The sequence below is a fragment of the Cyanistes caeruleus genome, chromosome 8 (assembly GCF_971803275.1).
Source record: "Cyanistes caeruleus chromosome 8, bCyaCae1.hap1.1, whole genome shotgun sequence".
NCBI lineage: Eukaryota > Metazoa > Chordata > Aves > Passeriformes > Paridae > Cyanistes > Cyanistes caeruleus.
Genome location: NC_141708.1, coordinates 29,128,304 through 29,141,299, shown reverse-complemented (window position 1 = coordinate 29,141,299; position 12,996 = coordinate 29,128,304). Strand labels below are relative to the sequence as shown.

At 40.6% G+C, this 12,996-nt stretch overlaps 1 protein-coding gene across 50 annotated transcripts in view; it reads left to right on the top strand.

The window, feature by feature from the left end:
* Window positions 1-12,996, top strand: part of ANK3 (ankyrin 3) — a 350,276-nt gene that overhangs the window by 316,903 nt on the left and 20,377 nt on the right. For 28 of the 50 annotated variants that reach the window (XM_086899761.1, XM_086899756.1, XM_086899760.1 and 25 more), the window contains 4 exons: window positions 167-6,574; window positions 8,485-8,559; window positions 9,413-9,544; window positions 10,489-10,632. In XM_086899761.1, the coding sequence (XP_086755887.1) occupies window positions 167-6,574; window positions 8,485-8,559; window positions 9,413-9,544; window positions 10,489-10,632 (6,759 nt within the window). Of the gene's footprint in view, window positions 1-166; window positions 7,847-8,484; window positions 8,560-9,412; window positions 9,545-10,488; window positions 10,633-12,996 lie in introns of all 50 variants that reach the window. The other 22 variants (XM_086899768.1, XM_086899776.1, XM_086899767.1 and 19 more) reach the window with 4 other exon arrangements.

Here is a 12,996-nt window from a genome sequence, read left to right as displayed (position 1 = left end):
TTTTAAAAAAAATCTTCTTTTGCCTCCTTCATCCCAACTCATACAAACAATTGTACTTGCTTTTTGTAATATTACAACGTTTACTGACCAATTTTCTTCTCTGGTCTCTCTGTTTTTCAACCATTTTTGTTGATTTTTATGTTTGATTTTAATTTAACAATTTAAGAAACAGTTGAACGGAGTGCAGGAGCAACAAGATCCCTACCTGCTACTTACTCATACAAGCCATTCTTTTCAACACGGCCATATCAGTCATGGACAACAGCTCCAATTACAGTGCCTGGGCAAACCAAATCAGGCTTTACTTCCTTATCAAGCTCTTCCTCTAACACTCCTACAGCTTCCCCATTAAAATCAATATGGTCTGTTTCTTCTACTTCTCCAATCAAATCTACGTTAGGAGCTTCTACCACATCTTCAGTTAAATCTGTTAGTGATGTAGCATCTCCGATTAGATCATTTCGGACAATCTCTTCGCCAATAAAAACTGTGGTCTCACAGCCTCCCTACAACATGCAGGTTACATCAGGCTCTTTCGTCAGAGCTCCCGCAGTCACAGAAGCTGCCAGTCTCAAAGGGCTGGCCTCCACTACCACATTCCCCTCTCGGACATCTCCAGTGACTACAGCAGGATCTCTCTTGGAGAGATCATCCATAACCATGACGCCTCCAGCATCCCCCAAATCCAACATTAACATGTACTCTTCGAGCTTGCCACTTAAATCGGTCATGACATCAGCATCTTCACTTTTATCGTCCCCTCTAAAGTCAGTGGTGTCACCTGCTAAGTCAGCAGTTGATGCTGTTTCATCGACTAAAGTCATGATGGCCTCGTCTCTCTCGTCGCCAGCAAAACATGTAGCTGGGCACACAGATGTGCCATTGCTTAATGGGTCTGTGTCACCTCTCAAATACCCATCTTCTGCCAACTTAATAAATGGATCCAAAGCTGCAGGTGTTTTTCAAGACAAGATCTCTGCAGCTGCACATTCTGCAACTTGTGCTGCTAATGCAGTTGCTGACACAGCTGAGAGAGTGTTTTCAACAGCTACAACAATGTCATTTTCTCCACTCAGGTCATTCGTGTCTTCGGCACCATCAGCTTTCCAGTCAATGAGAACTCCTCCTGCAGGTGCTTTGTACACAGCTCTTGGGTCAATATCTGCAACTACCTCATCAGTAACTTCATCGACGATAACAGTGCCAGTATATTCTGTAGTCAATGTTTTGTCTGAACCAGCATTAAAGAAGCTCCCAGAGACGTCTTCACTTACAAAATCAGCTGCTGCGTTACTGTCACCTATTAAAACATTGACTACAGAGGCACGCACGCAACCCACCTTTACTCGAACTTCCTCTCCAATAAAATCATCCTTGTTTTTAGCACCCTCTGCTCTCAAATTGTCCACACCATCTTCCTTGTCCTCAAGTCAGGAGATCCTGAAAGATGTTGCTGAAATGAAAGAGGATCTTATAAGAATGACTGCAATATTGCAGACAGATGTCGCAGAGGACAAGCCGTTCCAACCTGACATACCAAAAGAGGGTAGAATTGATGATGAAGAGCCCTTTAAAATTGTTGAGAAAGTAAAAGAGGACTTAGTAAAAGTTAGTGAGATTCTGAAAAAGGATGTGTGTTTAGAAAGTAAAGGGTCGGCTAAAGTATCCAAAAGTGATCAAGGACACCTGTCTGAGGATGACTGGGTAGAGTTCAGTACAGAGGAGATTGATGAAGCAAGACAGCAAGCTTTGACAAGCCCTCCTATATCTGTTCCAGAGAAGGTCCAGATTAAAACTAAAACCATGTCGGAAAAGGATTATAGCTTGTCAAAAGTTATTGATTACTTAGCAAATGATATCGGTAGCAGTTCATTAACAAACATAAAGTACAAGTTTGAAGAGGGGAAAAAAGAAGGTGAAGAGAGACAAAAGCGCATTTTAAAACCAGCCATCGCTTTGCAGGAACATAAACTTAAAATGCCTCCAGCCTCCATGAGGCCTTCAACATCGGAAAAGGAGTTATGTAAAATTGCAGACTCCTTTTTTGGAACAGACACTATTTTAGAGTCTCCAGATGACTTTTCTCAACATGACCAAGATAAAAGTCCCTTGTCTGACAGTGGCTTTGAAACAAGGAGCGAAAAGACACCTTCTGCCCCACAAAGTGCTGAAAGCACAGGGCCAAAGCCACTTTTCCATGATGTGCCCATCCCTCCCGTCATTACAGAAACAAGGACTGAAGTAGTTCACGTCATCCGCAGCTACGAACCATCATCGGAAGATATTCCAGAGCAGAAGGCAGAGGAGCCATCAGCCTCAAAACCTACCCCTACATTTATGGAGCTGGAGCAAAAACCTTCTGGGTCCATTAAAGAGAAGGTTAAAGCTTTTCAAATGAAAGCCAGTGGCAGTGAAGAAGACGACCATAAGTGCGTCCTTAGTAAAGGTGTCCGAGTGAAAGAAGAAACTCATATCACTACAACAACTAGGATGGTTTATCATAAACCTCCATGCACGGAAAGTACCTCTGAAAGAATTGAGGAAACAATGTCTGTTCATGACATAATGAAAGCCTTTCAGTCTGGACGTGACCCTTCCAAAGAACTGGCAGGTCTGTTTGAACATAAATCATCAGTAACATCCGATGTTAGCAAGTCTGCTGAAACTTCACCACAACATGCAGAGAAGGACAGCAAAATGAAACCCAAACTGGAGCGAATAATAGAGGTCCATATTGAACAAGGTAATCAGGCTGAACCTACTGAAGTCATTATTAGAGAAACAAAAAAGCATCCAGAAAAAGAAATGTATGTATATCAGAAAGACTTACCTCGGGGAGATATTAACTTAAAAGAGTTGGAAAAACATGATGCTTTTCCTTGTTCAGATGAACAAGGTCAGCAAGAAGAAGAGGAGCTCACGGCTGAAGAGTCACTTCCTTCTTATCTGGAATCCTCTAGAGTTAACACTCCCGTGTCCCAGGAAGAAGACAGTCGCCCTAGTTCTGCTCAACTCATGTCTGATGACTCTTACAAAACACTGAAGCTTTTGAGTCAGCACTCAATAGAATACCATGATGATGAGTTGTCAGAACTAAGAGGGGAGTCTTACAGGTTTGCTGAGAAAATGCTTCTTTCAGAAAAGCTAGATGTGTCTCATTCAGATACTGAGGAGTCAGTTACTGACCATGCTCTACCCCTTAGTGCAGAGTTACAGGGGACTGATAAACGATGCAGAGAAAAAGTAGCTACTGCCCCCAAAAAAGAGATTCTCTCAAAAATCTATAAAGATGTATCTGAAAATGGTGTAGGTAAAATGTCTAAGGAGGATCATTATGATAAAGTGACAGTGTTACACTACACTGGAGATGTTAGTAGTCACAAACATGCGATGTGGATGCGCTTTACTGAGGACAGATTAGACAGAGGTAGAGAAAAGTTGATATATGAAGACAGGGTGGACAGGACTGTTAAAGAGGCAGAAGAAAAACTGACGGAAGTATCCCAGTTTTTTCGGGATAAAACAGAGAAGCTGAACGATGAGCTACAGTCTCCAGAGAAAAAGCAGCATAAAAAAAATGGCAAGGAAATACATTCTAGCCAGAGCTCTGCCAGCAGCAGCCCTGAGAAAGTTCTGCTCTCTGAATTGCCATCATCTGGGGATGAATGCAGTAAGGTGAAGCAGTATGCACGTGATGGGAAGTGCTTTCCCAAGGTGGATGAAAGAAAAGCATCCAGTTTGCCCAGCAGTCCTGAGAAAAGGATATATGTGCAACCTGCAGAGGACTCTAAACTAACTATGGAACACAAAGGAAGTGCTCAGCAGACTGGAGTACCTGAGACTGGATTTCAGCTGAAGCAATCAAAGCTCAGTTCCATTAGGCTTAAATTTGAACAAGGTATAAGTCCCAGAAGTAAGGACATAAGTCAAGAAGAAAAAAAGCTGGATGGTCAGTCCAAAATTCCAGTAAAAAAATTGCAAGAAAGTAAGTTACCAGTGTATCAGTCCTATTCAAGAGAGAAACATGCAAAGCAAATAGAAGTCATTGATGGGAGCACAGCTTTACAGAAAGAGGTGAAAGTACAGGAAGACCTTGTTCCAGGTAAAGGGAAAGCTGTGGAAGACTTTCATGCTTCAGACACACAAAAACAAAGAACTGAGATGAGGAAAGGCATGCCAGAATGCTTTTCAGAACCACGGGCAAAAGAGCTGGTGTATGGCTCAGACTCAACAACAAAGGGACACTGGGACAAAAAAATCTATAGGACATGGGAAAGTCCTGGAACTTCTAACCATAAAACACAGAAGGAAAAGCTTTCACATGTGCTGGTTCCAGATACAGTAAAAGAAAACCATGTTGATCATGCTGAATCTAAAACTGACAAAAAAAGTGAATTTATCACTGTGACAGAGCACAAAGTGGCCTCAAATGGAATTAATTCAGAAGAAGTGAAGGAATTGACTGTAAAATCCCCCTCAAAAAGGGTTTTGTATAGAGAATTTGTTGTCAGGGAGGGGGAACGTAATGGTGAAGTGGCTGATAAAATATCCAAAAGGAAAGAAGAAATTGCTGTGTCCCATATTCCAGTCAGAATTGTTGAGGAGAAGAGAGCCATGCTTGATGGTGTCTATGAACTTTCAGCTAAAGTATCTCAATCAGCTGTGATTCAGGAGAAAGTTGAAAGACAGATTGATTATGTGGAAGATGAAAAGATAAAGCACTCAGAAATCAGAAAAGTTACCAAGCAGCAGAGCTCAATAGGTCTAAGTCCTCCTGCTGAGGAAACAGAGCTATCACCTAGCAAATCACCAGATTCTTTAGAATGTAGCCCAGGAAAGGAATTTCCTTCAAGTGGTGTAGTTGACCCTGGTGCCAGTGATTACTTGGATAAAGCTGCACCGCTAGTAAGCACTGAGGGAGTAAAAGAAATTAAGACCTTACCTGTTTATGTCAGTTTTGTTCAAGTAGGAAAGCAATATGAGAAAGAGGTACAACAAGGAAGTATTAAAAAAATTGTCAGTCAGGAAAGTAAGACAGTACAAGAGACGAGGGGGACATTTTACCCAGCTAGACAGCAAAAACAACCTCCTTCTCCACAAGGTAGCCCAGAAGATGACACGCTAGAACAAGTGTCTTTTATAGACAGCTCTGGTAAAAGCCCTTTAACACCAGAAACACCAAGTTCAGAGGAAGTGAGTTACGAGTTTACATCTAAAACACCCGACTCACTAATAGCTTATATCCCAGGCAAGCCCAGCCCTATACCTGAGGTATCTGAGGAGTCAGAGGAGGAAGCAGAGGCTAAGTCAACATCTGTGAAACAGGCAGAGGTTGAGGAACCACAGATTGACAAAACATTACCTAATCTTATAAATAAAGACTCTAACAAAAGACCCAAAGGTAACAGAGTTGCCTATATTGAATTCCCTCCGCCTCCACCACTGGATGCAGATCAAGGCGAGTCAGAAAAGAAGCCTCATTATTCCACTGAAAGTGAAATGGAGATGACTGAAGTGAACTTGCAAGATGAACATGACAAGTGCCAACTGGCTGAACCTGTCATCAGAGTACAGCCACCTTCTCCTGTGCCACCGGGAGCAGATGTCAGTGATTCCAGTGATGATGAATCCCTCTATCAACCTGTTCCGCTTAAAAAGTATACATTCAAACTGAAAGAGCTAGAAGATGACCAGAAAGAAACCTCAAAACCCAGAGCCCCTGAAAAGATTGAGAAACAGAAAGAGTTAGGACATCCCACTTCTGGGAAACCAAATGAGTTTGACACTGGGCTTGATTCACCCCAGAATGATGTAGTGCAAAATGGGAGTAACAATGACCAGTCTGTCACAGAGTGTTCCATAGCAACCACTGCAGAATTCTCCCATGATACCGATGCGACAGAGATTGACTCTCTGGATGGTTATGATTTGCAAGATGAAGATGATGGTTTAACTGAGAGTGATTCTAAACTTGCAGGTCCGGCAGTTGAAACCAAAAAGGACGTATGGACTACAGAAGGCATTCTAAAGCAGACTGATCGCTGCTTTAGCCAGAGTAAGCTTGAAGTCATTGAGGAGGAAGGCAAGGTAGGCCCTGAAGAAGACAAGACACCTTCAAAAGGTCCATCTTCTGACAAAGCTGGAGATAAAAGCGATAAGAAGTCAGGGGCACAGTTTTTCTCTTTGGAAGGCAGACACCCTGACAGGACTGTATTTCCTGACTCATATTTCAGTTACAAAGTAGATGAAGAATTTGCAACACCTTTCAAAACTGTGGCCACCAAGAGTCTAGATTTTGACCCGTGGTCCAATAACCGAGGTGACGATGAAGTGTTTGAGACTAAATCAAGGGATGATGAGGCTAAGCCATTTGGTCTGGCAGTGGAAGACAGATCTCAAGCAACAACACCTGACACAACACCAGCCAGAACTCCAACAGATGAGAGTACGCCAACTAGCGAGCCCAACCCCTTCCCATTTCATGAGGGGAAGATGTTTGAGATGACTCGCAGTGGTGCAATTGACATGAGCAAGAGGGATTTTGTTGAAGAAAGACTCCAATTTTTTCAGATTGGTGAGCATACTTCTGAAGGGAAGTCAGGGGACAAGGGGGAAGGGGATAAAAGTACAGTCACTGCCATCACACAGCCACAGGCAGGGGACAGCACTGTAGAAACAAACCTAGAGAGCCCAGTAGAAACAACAGCAGTTGAAAATAAGCCCGGCATCCAGGCCAGTGGAGATTGCATGGAACAAACACTTGGTAGTAACTCACTGGAGAAATCATCGGCAGCAGTAAACGCTTCCAAAGTTGATCCCAAATTGCGCACACCAATTAAAATGGGAATTTCTGCTTCCACCATGACTCTGAAGAAAGATGGCCCTGGCGAAGTGACAGATAAGATAGAAGCTGTGATGCCAAGTGGTGAGGGACTAGAAAATGAAACTGTAGCAGTGATTGCAAGTTCAGCTTCTAGCCAGACGAGCTGTAGGCAAACAGAAAACACTGGTTTTCCAAAAGATAATTTTAATAACAACAACAATTTGGATTCATCTGCTGTCCCTACAGATGATATTACCTGTAATGTAGTGATAAAAGAACATTTGGAACCGAAATGTTCCCTCCAGAAAGCTAATCAAGTGAAAAGTGCTTCAGGAAAAAGTACAGGGACAACACAAGGACACAGAGTAAGAGATAAGCAAAAACCACACGGAGAGCAGCAAAAGTCAACAGAGTTGGTAGGAGCTAGAGGAAAATCAAAGCTTCCTGTAAAGGCCAGCTCAGTAAAACAAAATAATCTCCAAAGCAATACAGGGAGTAAAGCGAAAGAGGCTAGTAAGCCTAACAAAGCAAAACAAAATAATTCTTCTCCCTGTCTAGAAGCAAGGTCTAGGATTCCTGTAAAAAACACACATAGGAGTAATCTAGGTAAAAGAACTCCAGCCCTGCCAAAACAAGAGCAGGTAGAGAAAGAAAAAACAAAACAACTTCCTTCTAAATTACCAGTAAAGGTAAGATCTACCTCCGTCACCATGACAACAGTTAAAGTAAAGAAAAATCAGCTTAGGGAGGTATGTAAACATTCTATTGAATATTTTAAGGGAATTAGTGGTGAGACATTAAAGCTTGTGGATCGTCTTTCTGATGAAGAGAAAAAGATGCAGTCAGAGGTCTCTGATGATGAAGAAGACAGTACATCAAGGAACACATCCTTATCAGAAGCTACTCAAGTTTACCAGCCTTCCATTACACCGAAGTCTGCTAGAGACATGAGAACAGAGGCAGCATCTATAAAATCAAAGATTGAAAAGGCCGACAGTGAGAGGAGGAGGAGTAAGAGGACTGGTGAGAATGAAGGCAGTCAGGTTTCTGGAGCTCTCATGGCTCACCTCGTGGAGATCAAGCCTAGTTTGTAAAACTTTCAACTTGTTGATCCTAGTGCATGAACTGTTGTGATTGCCTGTGGAGTGACCTAACTGTAGTTTTCATTCTGTCATTGTCATCTGTATGTGCTGTCTTATTCTATTTTTCCTTCCTTCAAACAAATTCTGTACTGTAGAAAGCTAGTGAAGCATGCCAAAGACATTCATGTAACTCAGAAATCGATGTAACTCAGAAATTGAAAGATGTCTTTTGTGACAGTATATTTGTTCTATCAAAGTAGAGAAAATAGACAATAATTCGGCCTTGGTGGTTTTCACCAGTAATTGAACAACTTGTCTACAGTCTAACAGCTAGATTGTCAGCATGTTTGGTTTCATTACACAACATCATGTAGTTTTACATTTTGGCTTTACACAGGTGAAAATCTCAAAGCTGTGAAAAAATTTTGTTTTGAAGGTTATTAGGTCACACAACCATTCTAGTAAACAATATAAGCACTGTCAACTTAGTCAATTAAAGCTATTTTTTATAATAAACTATTATCCAGTATTGTGGTTTTCTGTGCAAAATCTTTTTAATTGAGAAATTGTAAATCACAGGTCCACAGAGTCCATGTGAACGGACAGATATAAGGATGGCAATTGTAGCTGATCACCTAGGACTTAGCTGGACAGGTAAGCTTTTCTGCTTTAATAGAAAAAGAAATCTGTCTTTGCTATTCCATTTTTAGGTATTCTTTTACCAAAAGGCACAGCAAGACTGCATCAGGCTCTCCCAGATTCACAGCTAGGCCAACTTCCCAAAATGTGCAATGTATTTCTGGGCAAAGATGCCCAATAGGAAATTATTCTTTGATCTTTCAATAACTCAAAGAGAAACTCAGAGAAAATAGCTAAATGACTCTCCTCTCAACATGCTGTCCCAGGGAGCTGAGAGGCTCTACCTGCCTGGGCTCAGGGCTGCCTCTGGGATATTGGCTGTCCCTGGATAGCAGTTTCCCCCAAGCCCTGGTGGCAGGGAGCCCAGCAACCAGGCAAGTCCGTGCTGGAGGCTCTGCCCACCTGTGGCCCCCTATATTGGTGGGCAGAGCTGCCCTTCCTGGGCTCACAGCTGCAGCAGCCAGCTCTGCCAGGGCTCAGGTGACAACAGCACCAGTGCTGAGCTGCACAGGGTGCTCCCAGGGGAGTAACAATCAGTGGAAATAAACAGAGTTTATAAATAAGCAGTGATGAGACAATCTCCAGGGAGGGCTTTTCATCATGTTTAAGTGGCTTACTGAGTATAAGTGTGATAATCGCTCCCAGAGATAATTGAAATTCAAGATGATGTCTTAGGAAATTAAAGTATGGGGATATAATGCCATGTTCATTGTTATCTGTAAAGTTTGTATCAGGCAGTTTTGTTCATGTCTCTGTGACCTATGAAAGTGAGTATTTTTAAGCTTGTCAAGACAATTGAGGGATTTGCGCTTTCTTTGGAGTTTTTGGGTTTGTTTTCTTTTCTCGCTTGCTTTTTTTGTCTTTATAGAACTGGCAAGAGAACTGAATTTTTCTGTGGATGAAATAAATCAAATCCGAGTAGAAAACCCAAATTCTCTTATTGCTCAAAGCTTCATGTTATTAAAAAAATGGGTTACCAGAGATGGAAAAAATGCTACAAGTAAGTTCAAGTAGTTACTTTTGTTCTTTATAAGTTATAACCCATTTCATCTGTTGCCAAATTGAAGAAAACATTATGAATGTCCTTCGCAAACCATCAAAGAAAATAAAAGTTTCTGTTACATTTTTACCAGGAGTCAGAAATATGTCATATTTATTTACTATATATACAGAAGGAAATTATAAGTTCTCCACATCCGTAACTGAGGGGACTAGTAATTAACTTGAACTCCAGTAAAGAAAATACTAGTCTCACAGTATTGCAGGTATAGGAAAAGACTAAAATTTTTCCTATGAGGAGTGATGGAGACACCAATTCTGTGCTGATAATTCTGGGTTTATCTGTACATTTCACTTGAACTGCTCAAACTGAAAGAGAAGGGTTGATTTTTGTGTGGCATCAATGGTGTTTGTTACCCTTCTCTGATCCACAAACTCCCCATTTGAGTTTCCTTTGATTTCTTTTACTGAAAAAGTAATTTCCAGTATTACTGTGTTCTCACAACAGGATTATTGTAAATGAGATTTCATGATGGACTGCATGAATAGCCTTATATGCATTATTACCTACATGACTGCCTATTCTGTTGTTCCTCAGAACAGAATGGTAAAAGGATTTTTACACTCCCTTTACGCTCCAGTAAAAGGATATTTTGTAGCAGTAGTAAGCATAAATTCTTTAAGAGCTATCTGACCTGACCCTTCATGCTTTTTGTGTTGTAATATAATTATACTTGGAGAAAGTATAGACTCTTCATAGATGCATACCTTGAATAAATAGGCAGCTGAATGACTGCTCAGACAAATACTGGGGTTTGCTAGAACCAAAGACACTGGGACATGCCAGCAATTTGTAAGTAATGTGATGTGAATGTAACTGAGAAAAATGATCACAGTTCTGCAATGCTGAACTTTTTTCTGATGTGGCTTTTTTTTTTTTTTCAGCTGATGCCTTAACTTCTGTATTGACAAAAATTAATCGAATAGACATTGTGACCCTGTTGGAAGGACCAATATTTGACTATGGAAATATTTCAGGCACCAGAAGTTTTGCAGATGAAAATAACGTATTTCATGATCCCATTGATGGTAATTGAATTCTGTAGTCATATTTAGTTCAGTGACATGTCCAATAATATAATGATGTTGTATAAACTAGACTTTAAAGAAAGACTGTAAGTTCTACAGGAACAATAATTTTAAATTTATAAAGAGGTTTTCCTGTCTTAAAGCGTGATACTATAGAATAATAGAATATCCTCAGCTGGAAGGGATCTGTGAAGATCATCAAGTCCAACTCCTGGCCCTGCACAGGACAGCCCCAAGAATCACACCATGTGCCTGAGAGGGTTGTCCAAATCCATCTTGATTTCTGGCAGGCCTGGTGCTGTGACCACGTCTCTGTTCCAGTGCCTGACCACTGAAGAGGAAAAACCTCTTGCTAATATCCAGCCTAAACCTCCCCTGACGTAGCTTCCTGATGACTTATGTTCAACTTCTCATCCACCAGGGCCCCAGGTCCCTTTCCACAGGGTTGCTCTCCAGCTTCTCATTCCCCAGCCTGTACATACAGTCAGGGCTGCCCCACGCCAGGTGCAGAACCCAGCACTTGTCTTTGTTAAACTTCAATGGTTGGTGATTACCCAGTCCTCCCTGCCTTGGAGGTGGCCACAGCTGCTCCCAATTTCATATCATCAGCAAACTACCTTAGTACACCTTCAAGTCCTGTATCCAAGTCATTTATGGAGATATGAAGGTTGCACATTAATATCTCAGACAATAAGTGCAGAGTCCCACAGATTTGTGCCATCAGTGAACACTGATCCCACCAGCCTCAGTGTCAGTTGACAGGACCAAGCTTTTCTCATGCAACAGTTGTTCTTTGAGGCTTACCCATCTTTTTTATATACTTGGTAATTAATGCTTGACAATTTACCTGGAAACGTGTATTTTTTGGCTTCCTGTCTATGTAGTAGTAAAAATTATTCAAGAAAAAAAAAAGGAAGAACAAGGGGAAAAAAGTGCATAATATTTGCATAGAATAAATTAATGTGCAATTTACTACCAAGCCTCTATGAGACCTGTGAACATCGATTGCTTTACGATTTTCACTTGGACTTTTCCTCCAATGGCAGCAGAAAAATAAGAAAATGTTTTATTAGTGCATGAGTGAATATCTTTTTCAATCTGCTAATAGGTAAAGTTGTGTAATAATTTTCATGTGGAAGCTGTATCAGCTGAAAGCAGAACTGTGCAGGTTAAATTTGAGTCAGATTAAAAGCGAAACTGAAATTCTCCTTGTAAAACAAAATTTCCATAGAAGTGATTGTTATTTATTAGTATATTGAAGATGCTAAATGTTGACTTTTTCTTGTTTCAAGTGTTAGATAACAGGCACTGGATTATTTGATTTTATTCACTTGTATTATGATGGCTCCTTAAATAAGAATTTTTTTTTTTGTAAGTACCATTCCTTTTAGTTTTTGTAATTTGTTCAATTATGTTTTGGCTTTCTCTGTATTTTAGTAAGATTTTTTTTTTCTTCAAAGCATATGAGCTTAGTGTGCCTCCATTATTGAGCAGCATTGCTGGTCATTCAATCATTGAACTACAGAAATAATTTTCTGTTGACATTTTAAGAAAGTTGCTCTTGAAATGTTGCTTGAGCCTTTCAATAGTAGCATCAATGTTTTTATGAAAAAAGCGCTTCTCTGCAATTGCTTTGTGTCTCTCCTCTTCTCTGAACCTTCCTCAAGCTTCCTTTCCTCACCAAGACCAGACCACCTTTGCCTTTCTCTTGGCTGGTTCAGGAAACAAACCCCCAAGCCCTGTTGATGCACCTCCCCTTGCAGGCAGCACAATATCCAGTTAGCCCCACAGCATGTGTTTTTTTCCTTTTCTTGGTTGCCTAAACTCATTTGCCAGAACGTGAACTTGAAGTTTTGTTGCCATTTTTTATGTGTATATTCAGTTTAATCCTTTCGTATGTGTTTCAGGATTTTTTATGTTTTCATCAATTTTTTTTTTTCTCTTTATTTGATCAGTGTATCTGATTGTACCAATGTCACCAAGATCACCTCAATCTTCAAGATCACCAAGATCTCCTTACTCACCACAGTCCTCTCACCCGTATAACTTCACTGTACCTGAAATATTCATATAGCTCTTCCTTGTTATGTTTTTGTTCTTTTATCCCTTCGTTAACTTCCTTACTTTAGCTTTTTTATCCTGCTGTGTATTTAGATCTACTATCTTTTAGTATCATTATTAGGATCCATTTCTGTTCTTCATTCCTCAACTAGTCCATTCTTGTACTCTGTGGTTAAATTGGAGGTATATATTAGTAACACTGTATTTCTGGTATTATGTATTTTTATATAAAAGCATATTAAAAATGTGCTGTTTTAGAAAGAATACCTGTTGACAAAAAAGTGGCTGTCCTGTGTTATGATC